Raw genomic sequence first — 24,547 nt, forward strand, 5'->3', positions numbered from 1 at the left:
TGCTTGTTTCAAGCACTTTGGAAGCTGATACCAAGTTGGTCCCCACTACCTCAGCTCACAGCTGCCAATTGGGAAGGTCTCAAATCCCAATGTCTCACTCTCCTACTCAGTTTTTACTTCAGAGAAGTAATCTGGGTTCCCAGTCCTCAAAGCAGAGAAACCTCCCTCCCAAATCTTCCCAATACTCCTCCTTAAATAAGCAAAGACACATAGGCTGGCCAACTTCCAAGAAGCAATGAACAACTGTAAATAGAATCAGTACTTAATGATTTTCTTTTACTATGACTCTTAATGGGAAAGAGAAAAAGCCAGATGTGTTCACTCCTTGAATGGACACTAGGGCGCAGATGAGAGAGCGAGAGCAAGAAGCAAGTCGGCACCTTGGCTTTTCCTCGTGGGAGGAGGAGCACTAGGATCCCTAGTCCACACTATCTAGCAATAGGCAGAAGCCTGCGGGCCCCAAGGCAACAGCAGGTTGAAACAGGCTAGTGGCAGGGAGAATATCAGACCGAAACAGGCTTGTTGGGTGGGCAGGATAGTGAGGCTGCTGGAGAGAAAAGAAACAGTGACTAGCTGAGAAGAGGCTGAGGGAGATAGAGAATCACATACTTCTGTTCAAAAAGATTTCGGTGGAGCTCCAAGAGACAGAAAGGCAGGTGGGTCATAGAGACACAGAAGGGGGGGGGGGGAATCCTTTTATGAGAAGTAGAGGTGTTAAGATGTTAAGGTGTTAAGTTAAGGTGGGTGGAGAGTTGCAGAAACAACATTTCCCTCCCTCCCATTTTCTCTAAGGGTGTTTGTCTCTGAGCTTTTCTTCTCACTTCTCCTCCCCACAGCAAACAGCCAAGCTGGGAAGAAGAGATTGTCTCTGGACTCGGCAGAGTGTGTGGGCACAGAAGACTGATAGCAACCAAGTAAACAGAGTTCACAACTGTGGTAGCCACAGGAGCAAAACCTGCTGGGGTGACAAGCATGAGCACTGTTCCACAGGTAAGGAAATGGGTCTGTCTTGTAATCTGCTGAGGGAGCTTCATTGCACACCTCTCTTTTCCTTCCCCTTTCATAGCTACACTGCTTATTGCCTTGGGAGACTGAGGTAGTTGAGTTTTTCACAGTTTGTATCCAGAAAGGTCTTGTCCGGGTCTCAGAATTAATGATTTGGGATATGGTGTGATGATTTAGGGGTTCTTGCCCTTCCTGTTAGTCACCCTAATGGCTGTTCCGAGCGCTGTTTGAAGTACTGACCAACAAGTAATAATAGTAATAGTAAAACTATTAGTAGTAGTAATAATGATAACAACAACAACAATAATAATAAAAATTATAATGACATATTTTATTATCCTATCTCCATTTTTTCCAGCAAGGTTTTATAAGAAAGTACTTACATAGAAATGTGCAGTTTCCCCCCTCTAAATAGTTGTGGGTACGCAAGGCATAGTTTTTGGAATGTGAGAATGACATGGTGAGCCTAATTGCTTCCCATGTAGCGTGGTGTCCTTTTTCTGCTTTGATGTCTTATATAAATAGCTAGCAAAGTCTTAATTGCATATTTACAGACAAATTGCATTGAACTGAACTGTTAGCTCAAGATTGCTGAAAAAGTACAAAACATTCAAGGGCAACAGAGATAAATGAAGTGTTCTGTGTTACTAAATAATACAATCACTGAAATGTGCGTGTGTTCTTACATTGAGATCTGTTCAGTGTGACCATGGCTGTAATGCAAACAGTCACTTATATTTATCTTGTCTGCGTTTTTATAGTTGAAGAATTTGCAGAAATGTTTGTTTTGTATATCCGTTCCAAAATTTCTGTGTGATGAAGATCAAACCATAATCATAATTTCAGTTGTTGGCCATGGTTTTGCTTCACAATTTTAGTACTCCAGAATACAATTCAGCAACCTTTCTGTTTCATATTTAATTTGAGCGGTTTGAAACACAGGCTAAAATATTTCTCAAATGGCATTTAATGGGCTCAATTTATGTGCTTAAATAATTTGCTGACAAAAGATGAATTTAGAAAATGAAGGTTTTTGTGATATTGGGGTATTAGTCTGAAAATATGCCATCCATGTGAGTAATGTGATAAACAAGATTTGGGTAACAGCCAAAATTAGTAATTCATGAATAATCTACTGGCTGAAAAATAATACTGCTACATTATCTGGTAAACAGTTATGAAAAATAACTTCATTTCTCTCTTCCTTTGATCTCTTTTTTAAAATTTACTGTATTTTCATGAAAGCTAGATGCTTATCTTTCTGTAATAGCACTAAACACTGTGAAAATGCAAGGTGAGAAAGAATTAGGGAGAGTAACTTCAACCTCACTTCAGAATTCAGGAACAGCTCACAAACAGAAAGAAGGAGATGCTCAAGGAAAATCAAATTCTTTGGCTGATTTAGTTGTATCAAACAGTTCTTGCTTTAGTGATAACAGTACTTGTCATGCTATCCCAAGTCATGCTTGCATTTGAGTCAGATGATACATATAGTACATTAATTTTAAGTCATAAATTTTTATGATTTACAGCTATTAGAATTAATCTTTTAATGATTTTATGGACATTTGTTCTCACTTAGCCATAGTGAACACATTAAATTTGACCATTTGCACATGCTTAAAAACATGAAAGGACTGAAACTGTAGTGGAAATTGCATTCATCTTTATGCTAATACTGATTATTCTTCTCACCCATAACTGAGGCCTATAAGGAAAAACCCTGTCAGAGTTTGAAGTCTTTTTATCTTTTTCCACTGGCTTGTTCAAACCATTCACTTGTATCTTTATATGGTGCTTGCTGGATGAAGCAACCAGGTCTCAAAACATACCACAATAAAGTGCTGCTGCTTCCTGTAAGCTATGTAATGTTCCTGTATCCTGTGCCCTGGAAGTGTTGGTATGCCACTTCTGGGTCCATCTAGTTAAATTCACACCTCTGCTTTGGCCAAAAATCACTGCCTTAGGTCTGTATTTTAGTGCCTGTGAACCACCTAATCCATTGTGGCATAAAAGTGAAATTCATTCTAGATCAAGAATCTGACAGGGATTTTGCACTGGTCAGTATCTGTCTAAGAGTACTGAAAAAGCAGGTATTTGTCTGTCTAGATTTGTTTAAGCGGTTGGCATGAAAAAGACATAAAGGAGGACTAAATATGACTGTCCTCCTCTTTTTTCTCTGTTTATGTATGTCCACAGTTTCTCTCAAATCCCACCCCAGTTAGAGAGGCAAGATTAGAAAGGTATTTATTGTGGAAGGTGAAGTGTTTCAAGAGCAGTTTTTATGCTTATAGTTCACATAACACAGACCATAATCCAGTTTCTACATAGAGGTCCACAACCAATTTCCACTACCCTGTCATTTGTTTTGTGCTGTGTTATTATTTTGGGCATGCTGCTCTCAGCCAGGTACTTCTCTAGTTGTTTCACAATGGAGATTTGAGGGGGGCAGTGCTGTTTCTCTTAGACATTTTTAAAACTCTCGTATTTGATGCATTTTGGATTTCAAAATAAACATCATGCATAGGCCTGAAATAGGCCAACTGTTAACCAAAAATTCATAAGAAATTCAACAGAGAGTCTTGAAATTCCAGTTTCTTGCTAGTATCTCCACAGTCATGCCATTTATGACTCAAAAGAGAGAAACAGATGTCTTCTGATAGCATGAAACCAAATAATTGCAAAATTGTTACTATTTCATTATAGGAATAGGCCAAATTTTCTGTGTTAAAAAAAAGAAGTTTATTGCAGCTGAGAAGTCAAGAGAATTGTGAATGTAAATCATTCAATCTTTCCTAAATGGTGAAAGATGAAGGCTTGCATGCCAAAGAGTGGTTTTTGTATTTCCTTTATCAGCTAAGCTAGTTTTCTTTCACTCAGTTGCTGTACAGTTACTCTCTTACTCCAGGAGTAAAACAAGTGTTTTGCTACAGGGACTTATGAAAGGAATTTGGATTTCGTCCTTTGCAGTTTGTACACTGTACTTTGCCAGTATGATCGTGTTCTGTATCTAGCAACTTCTAATGTCACTTGTATCTACTTGCTCTCCATTTGATTATTCTGTATCTTTCCTGAAGAAATCAGAAGAATAGGATTTTAAAGGAGAAAAGCATTAGGCACTCAACTCTTGTTAGTAATTTCCAGGAGCTGAAAGCCTTTGAAAGGTTTTTATTCAAGATTGAATAAAATTCACATTTGAAAGATTAGAAAATGATGAGGTCTGTTTTTCTATTGCTTATTTTTGTTTTCCCTTCTAATAATGTTTTTGTGCAGAAGTCATAAATCGTATATTAGTCCAGATGATTAACAGCAGACTCATTCATTTCCTTAATGTTCCCTTAGGAGAAGGGCATATACTGTGACATACTTACATTCCTGTAAAGATTTTGCTCCATTTCCTGTGATTTTTGTCAAGATCCATGTTTCCTGGTTTTGTGGCAAAGAACATAGATACCGAGAGTGGTGACAAATGCAGTTTAGCTGCTGCATGTAAGGGAGCAGCAAAGGCAGAAGAGAGGTGACAATCTGAAACCTGAGAGTCATGACAAGGCAGGCAAGAAGCAATGACTTAAAAAGCAAGGGGTGCACCCCTCAGTATGGGCATGAGGGGTGTAAGGTAGGACTGGTGACAGGGCCCAGGGTCAACCAAGAGTGCAGATTGCCAGGCAAGTCCCTTGTGAGGAGACAGGTCCAAGGGCAAACCTGCAGAATCAAGTCTGTAGGTGATGGTCAGGATCCAGATCGATGGCATGCCTGTCCAGACAAAGGAATGGCTGCCATTGCAGCAGAGCTCAGATGGAGACCACACGGGAGAGCTGCAGACAGCCAAGTGAAGAAGTGGGCATGTGCACTAAGGATGCTTTTTGCCTTTCCTCAATGAGTTCCAAGGCCTGATGAAGTTTCTCAAACAGATTTTTTTTATCAAAGAATCAGGATAGAACAGGGAGATAAACTTGAACCTGTAGGGACAGTACAGGCCAGGCTGTGTCAGTGACATGTAGGATTTTCCCAATAGCACTTCCATCAGCTTTCACAGCTGTGAGATTTTCTCCTGTTTGCTACAGCTGAGGTTTTCCATTATCTTCTGGTTTTTCTCCCCTTCTGCCTCCCTTTTATCATTATATACTCCTATTCAGTCATTTCACTTTTCATTTTTTTTCAGTTCTTTCCCTTTCCTTATATATCACCAGTATGCATTCCAGTGTCGGTTCTTTCATAAACTGCTGTTCTCCAGTGTTATGTACATCAAAGTATGCAGAAGGAGACAAAATGTCCTACTATCTAACTATATCCAGGTAGATGTTAGGGGTATATTTTATGATAGTCATCTAGCTTCCTTTTCAGCCCACAGAGAAAAGGACAAATAACTCTGGAGAATGTTTCAGCTCATTCTAAAACAGATATCTAAAACAGAAGGTGTACTCATTATGTCTCTAGCCTGTTCCACAGACAAAATGATACATCTAGATTATGAAGAAAACTAAATTTAAGTGACATAAAGCCTGTCTCTATATAAGATCTCAGCAATTTACAGTTTACTTCAGTTTGTAGAATAGAACAAATCTTTTCTCTCACTTGAATTGGACTAGAGGGCTTTGGATACAGTACTTTATTTCTTGAAGAGAAATCTGAAATTAGTGCTGAGATTACCAGAGTCTAGCAGAATAAAGGACTACCAGTCATAGCCATCCTATTATTAGCTTTATAGATTCAAAAAGGCTTTGATATCTTCAGGAAGTATATGCAAGGTGATTCCATAAACCAGAATGAACCATGGAGGGAGAAGTCTCCTCATAGCAAGCTGGATTGTCAATGAGTAATTCATAATTACTGTGCAACAGTTATAGCTTGAAAAAATGGGGAAGTGAAGAGAGAAAGCCCATGGGAATACAGACATGTAGATGTCTTGGATGACTTTTGGTATTTTGGCACTAGTCGTGTGAATGATTTTCTAGTAGATTAGGTGGGAGATGGAGTATGTTATTAGTGCTAACCTTAACATGAATTTTTCTTTCTTGATTTTTTTTTGTCTCTTCAGACCTGTGACCAGGAGCTGAGAACAGGTGCCAAGAAAGAACGATGCCTTCAGGGGAAAAGCCTACTTCTGTGTGCACTTCTAGTCAGTACTCTCCTTGGCTTTACATTGCTTATCACCTACCTCGTGATGACTTGTGCTCTAGGTATAAATGAGATATCCTTTTCCATTCTTCCTCATCCACCCCATTTTTAAGATCCCTTTCTCTCTTACCTGTCTCCACTGAGTTTTAAGGTTAACATCAGTATTAAGAACCACACTTACAGAATCTCCAGGAATCATAGCACCTTTTGCTAAAAAGGTACATTTTTCTACCTCTTCCTTGAGTCACAGTGAGAAGAGATCCTCCATGTCTATCCTTCTCTGCCTGCTATTTAATATGCCTGAGCCCAGTTTTGAGGGAGAACAGCATTATATTGTATTGCACCTCATCAGTCTGTTCTGCCCTCTCTGCAGTCAAGAAACTGAACTGAATCTGAGACTTGGAGCTCCTCTTTTGCCTTTCTATCTCTGACTTAAGTCCAGTCCTGGTTTTCTAGCCCAGATCAGTGCAGTCATAGAGTAAAAGCAAAAGTCAGAGTTTCTTGCTAATGGAGAAGCTGGGAGTATAGACCAGAAACATTAATTTGCCTTCCAAATTTGCTAAAGAACTATCTGCAGAGTGGTTCATGTGAATATCTCTGCATATAGAAAGCTCAGTACAGAAGGTGCATTTATATTGGTGGATACAGACATTCCCTGCTCCAAAATAAGCACTGTTGAATCTTTACCTAGCTTTTTTCTTTAGTTCTTGTTATATGCTAAAGACTGCAGAGACCAAGGAAAATCTGTTTAGATCTAGTCCTTTTCCACTCTGCCTACCTTCTCCCATGTCAACTTTGAAACCATAGTATGGGAAGACTTACCTTGATTTACAGGTGGATTATTTCAGTAAATAATTGATCTGATCTGTTGTTGATATAAGATGCTGAACTAAAATGACAATGCATAGCCAGCAATTTGAAGCAGTTTAGAAAAAGAAAATTATAGATCAAAGCAAGATATTCTAGAAATATCCTTGTCCTCTTTTGACAAATGTCATGCTGAAAAATATTTCCCATACTTGAAAAAACACATTTTAATCTGATCTCATTTCTTTCTCTGTGCTATGTCCTTCTCTTACATCATATATTGACACCATCAGTTGCTTTCTTGTTTATCATGTGGCCAAATTTGGCTGATTCAGAGGAAAGACTTTGAGAAGACAGAATAATCCAGCCTGTGGCTGCCTAGATAGTACAAACAGAGGACAGTCTTCCTGGGATGTGAAAGAGAGAACACACTTCCTTTCCATTCAGCAATATCTTACAAAGAATTCAACACGGCATGCAAAGGAGCTTGTACCAAAAATAAGTTTTTTGGGGTAAATGTCCCCTAAAAGATTTTTGTTTGGAGTTATTCTCACTCTCTACTGTTACTTCTCAGTTCTCTCTTATTTACTTCCTCTTCAGGATCCTGTGATGCTGAGTCAGATCCTGCTCTGTTGGAAAGACTTCTGAATTCTAGGAATGACACTGTTAACCCCTGTGAGAACTTCTACAAATATGCCTGTGGCAGATGGGAAGGCAAACAGTCAAGTAGAACCAGAGAAGAATCACTAAATGTATTTGATGTGTTGTTGGAAGAAAACCTGTTGATCCTGAAAAGGCTTTTAGGTAGGGTCAGATGATTGGTGTGTTACCTTCAGCATCTGCCTTGGTCAGATCTGACAATAGTAGTGACTGAGAGCAAAATCATTCCTAACAGGGACTGAGTCCCCTCTCTTCGTTCTTCTATCATTACAGGTACAGATTTATTTTTTGAGCATGTCATGTTACAGTAGCTGTATTTTAAACATTTTAGTTCCTCTTGCCAAGTGTAACAGATGAAAGTCGTGCTTAAAATTCTGACAGCAACCCAAGCCATTTTCCTGTTACCTTGTCAAAGTAGGCCATTGTTGCTGTGCTAGTCTGAATGTGCACTCTGGTGATGTGTCCTGCCTCCATGGGGGACTGAAGCCTAGATATGCACCAGCTTCCTGTTATGCTCCTGGTTCCATGCAAAAAACCTCACATATTTGGCCTCAGGAAGAGTTGTGGTGCTAGAAGGTCCCTTGCTTTGGGTCACTGCGGGAAATGTGGATGCATTTGTAAAATGTTCTTAAAACTGTTCTCTGCTCCAATGCTGTCCCAGCTTCTTTCTAAATTGCTTTTTAAAATTTTAAATCTGCTTTTTTCTTCAGAAAGTCCACAGTTTGGGATAAGAGGCTCAGCCAAGGAGAAAGCAATACGATTTTATCGTTCCTGCATGGATACTGAACGAATAGAATCCCAAGGAGCTCAGCCATTGAAGGACCTCCTAAATGAGGTGAATGTTTGTGCTGTTTACTCTCCCATAGGAAGAGAATTCCAGCAGGGAGAAGGAAAGTGGGCAAGTGTGGTCATACATTCCTGTATGATGTAACTTTCATAGAATCTGGCCCTAGTCATGGTTCACAGCACAACTTCCAAGTGATAAATCTTCTAGCTTAAAATGCTGTTTTAAGAACTTTTTAAGAACTGATTTTCTAACATCAGGTACCTGAATCTCTCCTCATAACCTTATATATTACTGAAGGATGGTAAAAAAATCAAGTCTACAGAGAGAGGTTCTGTTTCATCTCAGAAGTTTGGTTCAGTAGGATCTGACTCACAGATTGGGGCGCATCTTGCAAATGGATGAAATTTTTGTGTCTAAAATGACATGATCATTCAGTAATCCAGGCTGCCAGGAGAGCTTGTTTAAAGGAGAAAATCTTCTCTTTCCATTCTGAGAGACTCCTCTTGGTGCCAGGGAGGGCTGGGCATCTTCCTTCCAGCAAAGAGCACTTATGCCCTGTGTCCAAAGAGGATGCAGAACCTTCCAGCAAAAGGAACAGAGACTACAGGCCCACCTGTGAATCTGCTTGTCAAGGAGGTGGGACCTGTAATCACTGATCCCTGTTTGTCCTTCCAGATGGCTTCAGAAAAATGACACCTATTTCCTGTCTCCTGCTTATCAGCATTTTTTTCCTGCACACCTTACTCTGTTATTAATTACGATTCCTTTTCCTTGTCATTTTGCAGTTCATTGCTTTGCTTAAGGGAAAGTGTCAGGTCATTCTAAAGCCAGCAGGGTGTGTAGAACACCTCATGAGTTTCCCCTGGTGCTTTTGCTCTGTTGCTTCTTAGTTATCAGAATGACTAAACTTATAGGTGTAAAAGGAAAAAAATTGTAAGTACAGATCCAACCAGTTTTTCTCACTTGCAGCCTTTCTGTCTTTTTCTAGGTTGGTGGATGGCATAACACAGGTGTGGGGGAAACAAAAGATTTTAATGAAACTCTTCAGATTCTCATGAGCAGATACAGCACCTTTCCATTTTTTAGAGTACATGTGGGACCTACTCCTTTTGACCCCAAGACCAATATTATCCAGGTGAGCATGCTAAAGAAAGAGCATTATTAAGGAAGCATTGTGAGTAAAAAGTCAGACCAAGACTTGCTCAAGTTAAGCCTGTGTCCTTCTTTGAAGAACTAAGCAAGCATTTTCCAAAAGTAAAAGGAAGCTAATAGCATCTCAAATTCCATGATACAGAAAATACCAAAATATCCTCACATTTGCATTTCTGAAAATGTTTTTTCTTTACTCCTTCTTGCAGATTGACCATCCTGAGTTTGATATTCCACTTGAGAGTGAATTCAAAGAGAAAAATTATCTTGAGGTAACATATCAGAGGCTGAAGAAAGGTAAAAATAGCTATTTGATGTAGGGATCTCCTTGAATTGCCTCCTGGTTCAGAGTGGTCTGTTTCCATGGGTTACGGTCAGTGACCTCTGAAAATGCCTCCAGAAAGAATTCTTTACAAAACTCAACTTTTCCAAAGGATAGATTGTAAAATGTAACCCATTTTAGCCACCAGGTTTAAAACTTCAAGTTTAGAATGTTATAGTTACAATTTTTTATAGTTTTTATAGTTACAATTTTTTCTGAACCTGGGCTTCCTTTTAGTGTTTGCCTTGAATGAATGTTTTTAAAAAATGTTTTTGTCCAAAATACGGCTTTATAACAAAATTTGTGTATTGCAGGGAGGGATATCTAGCATTTTTCAGCTTATTTTAAAGTGTTTGAACATATTTTGGGGGAACAAGTTCTTTGACCTTGGGACATTGTAACAAAATGCACTTTGTCGTTTCTGAACTTCATGAAAACTGAGTTATGTCAGTTTCTCAATCAGAGCCTTTCAGAAAAATCATCCCAAAACCTCCTGAGTTATCATATCTGAAAGTTTATGAAAATAGAAACAAGAAGTTGACATTTTCTGTCCATTAAAATGCTGGCTCATTATATCACTGAATTTCTCTCCTCTGACTCCAGAGATATAGGCCTACATTTCTAAAGTTATTCTAGTATTTGAAGTAATTTTGAGCTGACAGAAAAAGAATCATTAGGGAATTCACTGCTCTTCACTGAGAGTGGAGCTGTACTTGGCAAAGGGTATCCCACATGAACAATTAAATAAGGATGTTGCAGCAAGAGGGCAGTTTTAGGGATGGGGTGCTCTGCAGTAGTTTTGAAAGATTGAAGTTTATATGGTCAAGATGGAGGGATGGGTGGATGGATGGATGGATGGATGGATGGATGGATGGATGGATGGATGGATGGAGTGACTAATTTTCGGTCACATATCTTCCATTGAAGATATGCTCTGTATTGCAGGTTCTCCGTGTGTATCTTTCGTATTTGAAGAAAGTGGGGGTCCTGCTTGGAAGGACAGAGGATGGTCCTCCTGACTCCTTTTCCCTGACCTTGTCCTTCATCTCTAACCTCCAGCGATTTGTCACTCCACTGCAGAAAAGACAGCAGAGGGGGATGCTGTTCTTTCGCACTACCATTAGGGAGCTGCAGGTATCTGTGCCTTCAAGCTTGAGCAACACAATTACATGTGACTTTCAGGACTTCATTCTGAAGATCCAGATCAAAAGAGATATGAGATGCTTTGTTTAAATGCCATTGTCTTGCAAATTACACTTGGAGCCTGTTGAGCTTTAAATAACCCAGTAACTTATGTTCTTTTACTCACAGAGTTTTTTCAGGCCCACAACTCTCTCCCCTCCCCAGTGCTAATTCCCTTTAAAAAAAGTCAGTTCTCATCTTCAAGATGCATATTATAAAAACAATTTAACTTGTGGAAAGTATCTCTTGACATTATTGGGAAGACTATCCTGGTTTCCCTATTATTTCTTGTGAGTCAGTTTAGATTCATAGTTCATCATGTAAGCTTTGTTTTACTTGCAGGAGAAGGCACCTGCTATCGACTGGCTGGCGTGTCTCAAGGCTGTGTTCCATCCTGCACCAATGGACCTCTCTCAGCCAATTGCAGTGCATGACATGGATTACTTAAGCAACATGTCAAAGCTCATCGAGAAATGGCACAAGGGAAGGTAGGAGCCAATATCTATGGTTGCAGTTTTTCGTGCCCCAAGAAATACTTTCTTCAAATACCATAGGTTTAATAGATTAGAGGCTGCTGTGGTGGAGGCTGCTGGATCCAGTAGTCTAACAATTGCAAGGCTTATATCCACAGATTTGGCCAGTGCTATGGCTTAGCATATATTCCCAATAGGTTTCTATATGCATGCACCATGTATGAACACACATCTAAAATAGTATATTAATGTGTGTCACACAGAGAGGGAACACAGTGTCTTGACTGGCACCCAAAGCACTCATATCAACATGAGCACAGAACTGATTCTATTCCGCAGCTCCAGCTGATCGGGATTGGTCAGTACTAGTGAAATATGTCTGTGCACATATTGGCTCACTCCAAGAGCTGGTCTTGGATATTTAGTCTTCTGTAGAGAAGCTGGCCAAGATCTCCTGGTGTTCACTTGGATATATCCCATGAATATATGACCCCCTGGGTCTTGCAGCCCTACTTTGGTTGCTGGTACTCTGGTGTCTTCCTGTTACAAGCACACCTATACTGTCAGGTCTCTTCAGTACCTGCTCCTAACCACTAGTATTCCCAATAGCCAGCTCTTAGACTGCTGCTCTCTCCAGAAGCTAGCTGGATCCAAAGTCCCTCCAACAGTCAACTCTCAGACTTGTCATCTCTCCAGCATTCAGTTCCATCTTCACACACAGTGACTAGAATGTTACTTAACAATAGCATTTAATAAGATAGGAGGACAAATCCTGGTTTCCATGTGCAGAGCTCAGTCGGGCAGACACCCTGGCAAGCAGTTTACACTCAACCATTCCTTCTTATCGGCTTTCCTCTCCCTTTTCCCACATATATTCTCCCAGTCCACTATGATCCTTCCCTTTCTCTGCCTTTGGTCCTTCCCATAAACATGCCATCATAAATCTTACATAATCCCACAGACCTCTCATAATATTCTGTATGTTTCACCCAGTCCTAAAAAGTATCCTTCTCCAGCTTCCCATAAAGAATCCTGTGCCCCAGCAGGGAGTTACCCCTTAAGTCTCCACAGTGTTTTGGGGAGTTTCTGTATTCAACTCATATCAATCATCCCTCTTTGATAGCCCCAGGTGTATTCCATTCAGAGTTCTTTGTTGTCATTGTTCAGGTTCCTAGGATTTCTCTGCCTCAAGTTACTCCTCTGACACTTGCCTCTCTTCTGTGTTTATGGTTACCAGCCTTCAATCTTCTGTCTACAGGGTCCTTCACATTTATATGATTGTTTGTCTGGTTGGGAATCTCTCCCCAGCCCTTGACAGTCAATTCCAAGATGCACGCCTGGAGCTGTATAAGATCCTTTATGGAAAAATGGGATCTAGAATGGTGAGTTAGCGTTTTATCAGTTTCTTCAGCCTCCCCAACAGCTGAACACTGTAGCTCATGCCTTCTGAATGTTCTCTTGATACCTTAGACGGATGGAGTTCTTAGATCTGGGGAGAAAAACTACTCTCTCATGGTCATAAAGAGCTTCTTTTTTCTCAAAAGAAATGTGTGAGTAGATATGACCCTCAAAAGTTTAGAGAGCTGAGTGTCCTGTATCATGGAGTAGGGAAAAATATATAGATGGTCACCTTTCTTCTGTGGCTTTTTCTCTGCTAATATACAAATACTTGAGAGAAAGTAAGTGGAGTAAATCGTAAGGAAATAAATATTTTACTAGAAGTTTTTATTGTGGGAGCTTAAATAGAACTACATTACTTTTTCAGTTTTAGACAGTGCTACTGTCAATTTCAGACAGTGCTACTGTCCACATATCTACATATAATTTTAATGATTTCCTAGTGCTTTGTCCTCACTCTCACATGTCTCCACTTCTTTGTTCCTACAGATCCCAGCTGAGCGCTGGAGGAAGTGCTTGACTGATACCAGCTCTTTCTTTGAGCCAGTTCTAGGGAAGATGATTGTGCAAGAAATTTTCCCTGAGCAGACCAAGAAATTTGTAGGTATTCATCATCTTAAACCCCTAAGCAGAGTTCAGCTTCACCTCTTTCTTTTTTTGACATGCCACCTTAACACCACATTAAGGCAGCAAAATCACTTGTGGGTTTCCTACCTTTTAACCCACTGCCTATGCACTTCCCTTCCTATTTTGGGAATATGTCAGAACAAGACACTGATGTCATTTTAAAAGAATCAGTGCTAAATACCAGCTATTATCTTTGTCTCAACTGTTAGAAAAGTCCTATGTGCAGCACCAATAGCTATGATAGCCCTACAAATGCATGCAAACTCCCTAGAATGAGTATTAACAGTATTCATCACCAATGTGATATATCTCAATGAGATTTTCAATTGCAAAGATATTAAGCAGTCATTTTAAAATATTCTGAGTGGATCCACGGTAAAAAGAACACTTGCCTGCAGTGTGGAAAAGATTTGCTGTTTGAGAAGGGTTGAATCAGATTGCCATAATTTTGAAAAGGGAGACACCAGCAAGAAATACTTGTGGATACTGAATTTTCATTGCCTCCTCAAGAGGGGAGGCAATTATTCAATACTGAATGAGAAGGACTTGTCTTCCTCTTAATTACTGTGAGAGGCCAGATGAAAAGGTGTGTGGGAGAGAATGGTGAGCCCTGTGAGGAAAAACTGGATGCCAGATAACTTAAGGCTAAATCACTGTAGAAAATGAAATCTCTCATCACGCACACACAAAATGGAATCTTGTTGAATTGCTAGAACATGGGAAGATGGTAACTAAGAGTGAGCAATGTCTTCGTGCAATTGTGACCATGCCTTCTTTTCTCCATGGCAGGCTGAGCAGATGTTCTCTGTGATCCAAGATGCCCTCTGTGACCGCCTGGATCAGGTGGAGTGGATGGATGAACAGACTCGCCGAAACGCTAAAGCCTTGGTGCGTGCAGAAGGCAGACATTACTGAGGCTTTCCTTTCCTTGAAGCCTCTGGAGAAGGAATGGAAGAGACCTACACCTTTATGTATTCCTACCTGAATCTACAGGCACACAGTCTTAAACAGATGTCTTATTCATACTAAAAACTGAAGGCGGTTTTATAAGTGTCAGCAGGCATGGGGACATATGTTGATAGAGTGGCTCCATTTTTGTCTGTCCATGAATACTCTGAATAATTTTATTGAGATATAATTAAATTTTATACATCTAGTAAGGTTAAAAGCTAAAAAGCTGAATGGCAGAAGACAATACAAAGAAAAAGAATAGAACAACATCAGGCCTTAGGTTGTAGAGTTGAGAAAGCAGAGCAGCAGGACAAGATGTCTTCTTGAAACAAGCTGTCCTTTTGAAGGGCTGACTCACAGATCATGCTCACGTTGGTTAGAAATAGCCTTTAAAAGGACTTGCAGAAGCCTCCTATTGATAAAGTTTCTTTAAGTTTGTTTGTTTGTTTGTTATTATTTTAGGTATCCAAACTACACGTGGAGATTGGTTATCCAGCTCATATACTCCAGACTGACAAAGTGAACCTGGAATACCAGAAAGTGAGCTATATAATGTAAACATGCCTGCCTCATTATTGGCAGTTTACCTGTATCAACTGCTGTCTTGTCTGCTTACAAAAGAGGTTATGACCTCTAGAGCACATTTCCTATAGTTCATTTTTTGGGAACATATGGGACCACAGAGCCATTATCTGTTGCTTCTATATTGTTGCCTATACTGTTTCCTATTTAGACCTGTTGGCCTGATAAAAGTAATTTTTTACCTGTTTGTATGTTCTGTTTGGCCTTCAGATAACATTCCTGTCATACTTTAAATTGAAGGTCTTTAGAAATGGGAGAGAATAAACTACAAGTATCCCATTGGTTTCTCTTCTGATTAACCCTTTTTTGATCCATGGGTCTTTTCTTTTTTTTACTTTTTCTTTTTCTCAATTGCTCAATTCGTTCCTCACTTATGCCCTATGACAGTCACATCCCCTGTCTCTTCCCTCAGCTGGAGATAAATGAAGACACTTTCTTCCTCAATGTGGTGGCTTGCTTGAAAGTACTGAGGGAAAATTCCTACCTGAAGCTCCTTCAGCATAACCCACAGAAAAAGTAAGTCAGATAGTGATCTGAAAAATATAACAAAATCACATACTTGTGAACCAGCTGAGGTTGGAAGGGACCTGTGGAGATCACCTAATTCAATCCTCCTGCTCAAAGCAGGATTAATTAGAGTAGGTCACTCAGAACTGTGATAACTGTATATCTCTCTTTTACTGTGGAAGAGGAGGAAGGGCAGGTGGGAGCCAGTGGGCAGAATTGGATTCAATACCTCTGAAAGTGGTTTCATCAGTTCTGAATGTTGCTGCAAGTCTGCCTTGCTGCATCCTGCTTTAAAGAAACGTTGAATCTGGCAGGCTGTCCTTCATTGAGCCTGAGCAACTCTACCAAAGTACCCATCATTGTGAAGAGAGCACCTCTGAAAAAAACCCACTTTTTTGACCATGCACCCTTAATTAAGGGGGATAGCTGGTTCTCCTGGACTTCTTAACAAAGCCAACAGCAAGGCACCATGATGACAGGAATGCTGGTGGAGTCACCTCAAAGGCAGGACATAGGATGCTTTAGAAGGAAGGCAGCATTGACAGATGGGTTTACACCTCCTGCACATTATTCCATGCACAACTTCACAGGAGGTTACTAATCCTAATTTACTTGACAGAGAAATTATGAGGGAGAATGTCTATGAAAACTAAGCTACTAGTTCTGATCATCTGTAAACAACTGAAGATTTATTTCAAACAAATAAACTCTAGAGAATGTGAATTTCATCATTTGCTGGTGCTGTGTGAACAGCTGAGCTTTTTTTGCAAGCTCAGTGAAGGAAAGGATCAAAGTGTGAGATAAGGCGTTAGTACATTCTCTAATTTCTCTTTTTATTTTGCTTCTAGCTGGCATGTGCACCCCTGGAGTGTGCATTCATACTATTCAATAAGCCACCACATGGTGGTCTTTCCAGCTGGAATGTTCCGCAGTCCTTTTTTCCACATGGAGTTTCCCAGGTATGGAGGGGCATCAGAGGTGCAAGTTGAATGTAGTCCCTGGGCTGCACCATGCTTCCAGGAGGAATCTTAGCAGGCAGTCTGTCCCTAATTTCTTTCTCTCACTGCATCCCAGAAAGACACAGGAAAGGGGGGAAGCCCGGCTTTTTCTAAAGCCACATGGATACTGCTTGATGCATTCTGAGAGAGAGAGTGATCATTGACTCTGCTGAAGCAAAATCAGAATCTATGTGAAACTCAACTGACACAAAGATATTACTCCAGAGCAAAGAGGCAGAAGTCACATGTAGGTTAACTTCCACCTTTGCCTCTCATTTTCTAAATTCCAAGGATTCCTGAAATCTGACCCAGAGAACATAGGAGCCTCACAGAGCAACTTCTTGTCAGAAGTCTTTTTCAAATGTGTCACAGATCTTCTATCTTTGTTTTAAAGAAACCCTTTCTAGTAAGCAAATAGACTTTTAACTCTGAGTCTTCCCCTGCAATAACAACACTTCTCAAGACCATACTCCTCTGGTTCTGTTCTTTCATCATATGGAACAGATCTCTTAAGCAATATTTTTTCTGATAATAAAAGCACTCCAAACAGTTGACTGTAAACATATAATTCTATATTCTTTTCGCCTACAGTGGATAGATACTTGTTCTAGTACCATTGTACTGAAAAATAAGCTCACATTGTGGCAAGAGGCTGAAGTTCAAAAGAAATATATTTCAGTTAAAACTAATTATTTTCTCAATGGTGATCTTCTAGTGCTTGCAGTATTTAATTAATTTATTATAGAATGAAGAAAAGGACATCTCAAAAGAATAGTAGAAAAGAAAATTTTTTCCAGTGGCATGGGCTGTCACTATATTTCTCTGTGAAAAAGTGTCTATGCCTTCTTATTCCTATTGTATTCAGGTTAGTAAAGTACATTTTTCTCGCTGTCACCTCAGGTGAGTGGACTGATAAGTAAAACTTTATCAGCTTTTGGTGAGTTGGTACAATAGCATTTTCTCAAATGATGCTCCAGAGTTTAAACTTCACTGGCAAAAGCCAATTCAGGTGACTGTGAAGATAATTTTTAAAATAAGAGCTCAGCAAAGCAGTACAATTGTTATAGAATCGTAAAAAGGTTTGGGTTGGAAGGGACCTTTAAAGATTGTCTAGTTCCTCCCCCCTGCCATGGGCAGGGACACCTTCCACTAGACCAGGTTGCTCAGAGCTCCATCCAGTCTGGCCCTGAACACTTCTGGGGGCGGACCATTCACAGCTTCTCTGGGTAAAATTTATAAATTATCACCTACAGAGCTACTACTGAGTTCCCAGTGATGGAACAATGATCTAGTACAAAAATTTCATGCTTCAACAGTGTTAACCAGTGCATGGGAAGAAAGAATAAGCCCACAATTTCATATAATGGAAATGCATTTTCAGTGTTCTCTACCTTGTGATGGTATTGGTAAATTCATTGCATAGAACCATAGAAATTCCATTTGGAGGTTTCTAGGACAACTTCTTGGTTGTAGCAAGATTGCCAATGCTAGACCAGAGTAACTGCAGTCAGAACATCATGATTTTAATTTGCCTTGCCAGTTTTATGTATCCTTTCTCACTAGACAAAAGTTGCAAGATTGCTTCTCCAAACATCCTGCTTTTTGTGTAGTTACTGTTGTAGTTGCTGTTTGTGCAGCAGTTCAGACAGTAGAGGTTCAATAAGGACATAAATCAACAACAACAACAACCTGTCATTACTAATGAGCTAATAAAGGTAGAATCTCATTCATAGACTCTTGTTATGATGGCTTATTAGCAGCAAATACTTTAAAGTAAGCCCATAGTCAGTTTTAAGCATACGTAGGATAATTCGCACTGGTCTTTGCACTTTTACATGCCTGAGTGACAATACATAGAATGTTTCTGTGTGGTCCCAGAGTAGAACACTCCTGTGGAGCACACAGTTGTGCTCAGTATAAGACTGCTCCTCTGCCCTCTTTTTCTTTCCAAAAGCACTCTTTTCATCTTTATTTTTCAGCGCTGTGAATTTTGGAGCCATCGGGGTCTTCATGGCACATGAAATTCTTCACTCATTCTATGGTTATGGTGGGTACTGGCTGTGGTGTCTTCATTTACTCTTCTAGGTCCCACTGGTACTTCCCCTTAGAGGATCTGAATTCCTTGTCCTTACATCAATATATACATATATTATTAAGGTAGATGAACTTAAGGAAAACATATTTCAGTCCATGCTGGCTACTAGGAATAATCAGTGATTAGAACGAGGAACACAGGTGAATGCCATAAATAGCTTTACTTCTAGGACTTTTTTCCCCCACAGTGTTGCCTGAGGGCTGTCCTGCGTGCAACAGGAGTGCACTACAAAGCTCTATAGACTGCTTGGTTGAGCAGTATGAAAGCTACAGCTCTAATGTCAATGGCACCTTCACACTGTTGGAGAATACAGCTGACACTGGAGGGCTCGCCGTTGCTTACCAGGTATTGTGATTTACTTCTGCAATCTCATGGTCTGACTACATAACACACAAGATTGCCCTGCTGCTTCTTTCTCCCATGTTCCCCTCCAGCTCCAGATTTCTTGCACACATGTGCCAGTGGAGCAAGAGCCCAGCATGTCCTCTGTTAGCTCAGAGAGAGGTTCCTCACAAAGCTTAGCTCATAGTCTCAATATGTCCGTGTAAGACAACTTGTTCCCTTCACCACCTTTACTTCCCTGTTTAAATCATGCATGCAAAAGCATGCTATTGTATATATGTTTATGTTATACTTGAGGAAATAAGCTGAGATATGAAACAGAATTTTGTGTGATGGTGAAATGACTCCATAGCAAGGTTTTCAGCAGTACCTTAGAGAGAATTTTTTGTTTCTTCATGCAGTACTTCAGTTTACCTGCTGAGGGTGGTGTGAGATACCTAGGTCTAAAATAGTACTTGTTACATTCTTTCATGAAGAACATTGGGAAGCAGAAAGTCTTTAATTTATAATCAAATACTTGTGATTTTTTTTAGATAATTTTCATTCTCTCATAGTATAATTACCACATCCTATGACAATGTGTATTGGTATTGGTATCTGTGTAGCAGCATCTGAAATGGTAAGGAAAGTAATTATGTAATATTCTCCCACTTTAGATTTATTAAGGGCATGGGCAGCAGCAGAGAGCCTCAGAATGAGGAGAGAGATACAAACTTGCTAATTTATTAAATATATATTAGATTGATAGATTTCACTGACAGAAGACATGAGCCTGTGATACTGTCTAAGAAAGACTTATAATTATCCATTTTATCTCTCCACAGGCCTATAAGAATTGGCTGAAAATGCACAAAGAAGAGGATTTACCTAAGATTGGACTTTCACATGATCAACTTTTCTACCTCAGTTTTGCTCATGTAATGAATTCTAGTCATGTGTCTTTTTCATTCTTCATTTCCTCCACACCCTTACAGTTTGTCTTTCTCAATATTCAATCACTTTCCCTCCTCTTCACAGAACTGAGAATGACCAATGATTCTGTGAGATACAGAATCTTATTTAGAAGCTAAAAATCATATTTGCAGCTCCTAACCTGTTACGGATCTCAAGCTAACAAAAGGCCTGTCTGCAAATATATCTTTTACAAAGCGCTGAATTCCACCAAAATTAGGTTGTAGCAGACAACTGTGTCAAGGAAAGCAAGCTTCTTTGCCAGCCTCTGAGTATTTTTTTGCTGTTGTGAGCAATCTTTTGCATGGACAGTAAAATCTAACTGTAAAAGTTATGTTTCTGTCCCTCCCTTCCTTCATTCACTTCTCTGCCATGGTGCATAGCTGGATGTCACATCACTCTGATTGACTGATAGTGAAAAAAAATGTTTCAAATGTTATTCAGAGACAAAGAACTAGAAGTACATGCACCCTTAGTTTGCTGTTTCTGTGGGAAGCTGCAGTAAATTGCGCAGCCATGCACAGCTGTGCTGCCAAGTTCCCCATGATAAGAGGGTGGGATTTCTGTGCTCAGAAAATCACATCCTTATAAGTCACTCTATTTGTGCAAAGGGAGAGGTTTTGTGTGTTTATTAAGTCAGAGCAGTGCATGAAAAAAAACAGCTTATTGGGTCTTTTAGAGTCTAAATGGCAGCTGCATCATTTGTTGATAAAAAATGACGGAAATCCTGAGAATGAATACTTGGATTGCTAGTTTAACACCAGTAAAGTCACATAATCCTCCCCAAGTCTCTAGAGTAGTAATGGGATTTTGTGTAAGTGCACTCCTTTGTGGATGAGCACTCACTGATTTCACTTAGAAGCTGAATCTAGATACTGAGACATCTTTACCACTTTTTAGATAGAGTCCAAGGCTGCATGAGCCTAGCCAGGGTGGTCTAAATTTTCTGTTTTCTGGACTGTGCAGTATAGAAAAAGTGCAGATGACTTGTCAGAGAGTGAAATGGGGAGAGAGAAGTTTAAGGAAAGAGAAAACAATCCGAAGAAAATCTTGTTGTCAGCCATGTATGCACATTTCCTTGTTTTCTCTAGTGCCCTCTGACACGTGCACAGGCATGAGGAACCCTAAGTCTTGTTCACATGAGGACTTTCAGCCAGACTGACTCTTCTATTTTTCTTCCCTTCAGGCAATGTGTGGACACCAGGATCCAGAGAAGCTCCAGTCTTCCCTGAACACAGATCCACATAGTCCCTTGCCACTTCGTGTCTCTGGGCCTGTCAGCAATAGCCAGGACTTTTCCAAGAGCTTCCAGTGTCCCAGTGGAGCCCCAATGAACCCAGACAACAAATGCCGCATCTGGTAGCGTGCATGGAAGAGGAGGAAGAGAGATGTGATCCCAGGGAGAGGAAGGCCTGACACATGGAAATATGACCATCTTCTCAGGGCCTCTAGGGTGGCATGGTGCTCTTATTCACTCCTTTGCCTTCCTTTTCTTGTTATCCTTTCCTCAGCATTTGATGGCAGGGAAATTCTTAAACTGATCTCACAAGGAAGGGGTCTCCTCCAAGGCTCTCAGCGCTCTGTCCCAGATGTGTGACAAGTCCCAGGGCAGCAAGGTGACTGGGCAGTTTCCAGTAGGCAACAGCTTGTGAGGAGTTGTGAACAGAAAGACTGCTACATTAGTAGGCCCTCTGTTTAGTGCATTTACCTGTCTGCTCCAGCAGCCCCACAGTCCTGTAGAAAGGGCAAGTCAATAAACAGGAGCTGTAAGACTTGTTCGTATCTTACAATAGCTCTTGGGGAAATCCTGTGGGTTACTGTGCAAACCACATGTAACTTACAAGAGAGGGAAGAATCCTCTTCTCTTCTCTTGCTAATAAATGGAGACAGGTGCTAGGAAAGACTCAGTGGCTACAGCTTGTAGGCTGAAAGGTAAGTGACTTAATAATGAAGTTTACTGGAGGCCTTCTCTGCTCTGTTTTTGTTTCATCAGCAAAACTCAGACATAAGAGAAAAGAGGAAGGCTCCCCCATTAATGGGAGGGTAACTGCGGAGCTGGGAACAGATTATATTTCTTTTCCAACAAAATCCTCTTTTTTAAAGTGTCTAGGGTTGAGGATATGGTAGAGGATGCAGTATGGGAGAGTCACAAAGGTTTCTAGAAGTTTCTGAAGGTTGAACAACTAGAATTCTAAGAGCTTCTCTGCATCCTGAACCTGGTTCTCTTCCTACATTTGTAAATATTTACCATCCAAGCAGAGGCATAGAATTGTTGCAGGGTTTTACTTTCTACTTGAAATTAAATTTTGGGTATTTTTTAAAATTTGCTTTAGAGCAAAAACAGAGTAAGAAACAACATGATCTGGGGTAGCAGAAGTGCCTAAAGTACATTCTTAAGAGCAATGTAATAATTACATCTATTTCAGGCTCTCATAATTAGAAAATTTATACCAATGTTCTAAACTTTACTGATGTTAATAAGTATACAAAATACTTACACCTTTTGCATACTCTTCAGACTGTTCTTGTTTATGGGAACATTTTTATTTTATTTATTATATTGGCAGCCGGGGATTGTTTGTGGAATAGATGATGGCAAGTGGAAACATCCCTTATCAATGTAAGCATTTTAAAAATAACTGTGTTAATCCTTTTCAAGTACTGACAAATACAGCAAAATGTTTCCCAAGCATGGACTGTTCAGAGATATTGTTTTCATTAACTAACGAAAATAGTAATAAAGTGTTTGCTTCTGAAAAAAAATTTACTTTGATTGCAAATGCTTTATTATCAGGCCTTTATCTTTTTTCTGTATTTGTACTGTTCAAAACTTGTCTGATGCTCTTAGTTGAACTTCACAGGTAATAAATGCAAATACTAAAATAATTTGAATTATTTACCATCATAAAAGTAACAAAATTAAGCTTGTACTTATCATTGCCATGTAAACAGTGTATAGTCTTCCTTCCCTTCACTCATTCAATTATTTTCTCCTAGCAGCATGTCCAGGCAAGTTTTTTTTTAAGATGCTTAAAGCAAATAACTTTAAAGCATAACACTAAGTGTATGATATTGACATTATTTCAGTGTTCTGAGTCTACTTGGTTTCTGTGTTTATTGTGTTTAAAAAAAGCAAAAGGTACTGACAATATGCATTTCGAGGAGTATAACTTTTCTTGTATCTATCTTGTTAATCATATGGGGAGGTACAGTTCCCTGGAATATGCTTTATTTTTTCTTGTTCTTTCAATATATGTTGGATTTAATAATATTCTGTTTAAAAGACAGGGTCACTGGTGAAATTGGTGAGTTGAATAATTCTTGTTATTAGCTATGATGTTTTTACGCAAGGAACGTATGGGAAGTGCAAGAAGGGAAGTCTGGCTTAGAAAAAATTACTGAGAATTTGTTATTTATTTACTTGTTTGTTTGTTTGTTTCTCAAGAAGCAAGAAAGAAGAAAAGAAAAAACGCTTTCAGTATGTGCACAGGGTCCTTGCCCTTGTCTCCAGTGTTCTAGTTCAGTTCCCTGGGACATGGTTGGTGAAGAAAAGCTGTGTTGTCCAGAAGGTGATCATGAAACACAGGTAGATGTTCAAATTGTCATAATTCATGATCACAAAAATTATTTCAAGCTCTAGCTCATGCATAAAAAAACCCAAAAAACAATCCTGAGGAGAAGAGCCAGATCCAGAAGCAGATCCTTCACCGCTGAATTGTTCAGTATCTCTGAGCCCTCATGTTCCACCATATCGATCACCTCCATTCCTTCCCCTGTTGATGAGGCCACAAATGACTCCTCCATTTCCTCCCAGACTGTAAATGAGGGGAAAAGGGAACAACATAACCTTTCTTCTTGCTCACTTCTTTAATACTTGAAGGCTTTTTACCCCTGCGTCCCTCCTATTTTATTCTCCCTGCTTTCTGAACTTTCAAATTCTCTTCACCTTCACTGTATATTCATTTTCTCCTTCACCCCAAGCAGCTTTTCATTTGTACCTCTTTCCTCTCTCTGCTTTTGTCCTTTTGTTTCTGTGATTCTGATTTTGAAATATTTTTTTTAGTAATCCCTTTTTCTTCACTCCTCTTTGCATCTCATGTTTTTCTCCTTTCCTATATTTTCCATTACAAAAGTTACCCCAGATGCATTCTTTTATCTTTTCAGGGCATGAGCAATAAGCTGTAACAGCCCTTAAAAGCCTTGGCTGGAGCCTTCACCTGAATTCCATGGGTCTGAGAGCTGCATTTAAGCTCTGGTCTGGGTCTCAGATCTCTATTTGTGGTCTGCTGTAAATATACTTATCTCCAGCTCCATCTCTATCACAGCTGTGCCTGAACTCTGCTATTGTGGATCCTGACCTGCAAATTGACTCCTGCTTTGACCTTGAATGTGCCTTGTTACTACAGACTTGCTTGGTAGTCATGGGACTGTGTCTGATGCTATTTTCTTTCATTATTTCACCCTGGTCTCCAGGAGTGTCCTGGACCTTTCCTTTCAGATCTCGGTAGGGTGTGAGGGGACAGCTGAGACAGGAGGCTGCAGTCAGGGCTGCAGGTGATCTAGGAGGCTTTAACAGCTATGACTGGCCTGAAT

General features: G+C 39.8%; 1 protein-coding gene across 1 annotated transcript; it reads left to right on the forward strand.

Moving 5' to 3' along the window:
• The first annotated feature begins 869 nt into the window (after positions 1 to 869).
• KEL (Kell metallo-endopeptidase (Kell blood group)) lies at positions 870 to 22,223 on the forward strand. Its single transcript, XM_064703003.1, has 18 exons — positions 870 to 990; positions 6,044 to 6,185; positions 7,531 to 7,734; positions 8,301 to 8,425; positions 9,366 to 9,512; positions 9,736 to 9,798; positions 10,794 to 10,982; positions 11,373 to 11,518; positions 12,762 to 12,885; positions 13,391 to 13,501; positions 14,318 to 14,416; positions 14,942 to 15,019; positions 15,474 to 15,577; positions 16,417 to 16,527; positions 18,546 to 18,613; positions 18,849 to 19,006; positions 19,828 to 19,920; positions 21,141 to 22,223. Exons 1-18 carry the CDS (start codon positions 973 to 975, stop codon positions 21,315 to 21,317), a joined length of 2,157 nt encoding a protein of 718 aa, XP_064559073.1. The 5' UTR covers positions 870 to 972; the 3' UTR covers positions 21,318 to 22,223.
• Positions 22,224 to 24,547: the final 2,324 nt, after the last annotated feature.

This window comes from Zonotrichia leucophrys, chromosome 1, assembly GCF_028769735.1.
Source record: "Zonotrichia leucophrys gambelii isolate GWCS_2022_RI chromosome 1, RI_Zleu_2.0, whole genome shotgun sequence".
NCBI lineage: Eukaryota > Metazoa > Chordata > Aves > Passeriformes > Passerellidae > Zonotrichia > Zonotrichia leucophrys.

Excerpts from the sequence above, each read along its gene's own strand:
- KEL (XM_064703003.1), top strand. Across the intron at positions 11,519-12,761 it reads GAGAAATGGCACAAGGGAAG|GGTCCTTCACATTTATATGA; the intron begins GTAGGAGCCAAT and ends TTCTGTCTACAG. Across the intron at positions 16,528-18,545 it reads TTCCACATGGAGTTTCCCAG|CGCTGTGAATTTTGGAGCCA; the intron begins GTATGGAGGGGC and ends TTTATTTTTCAG.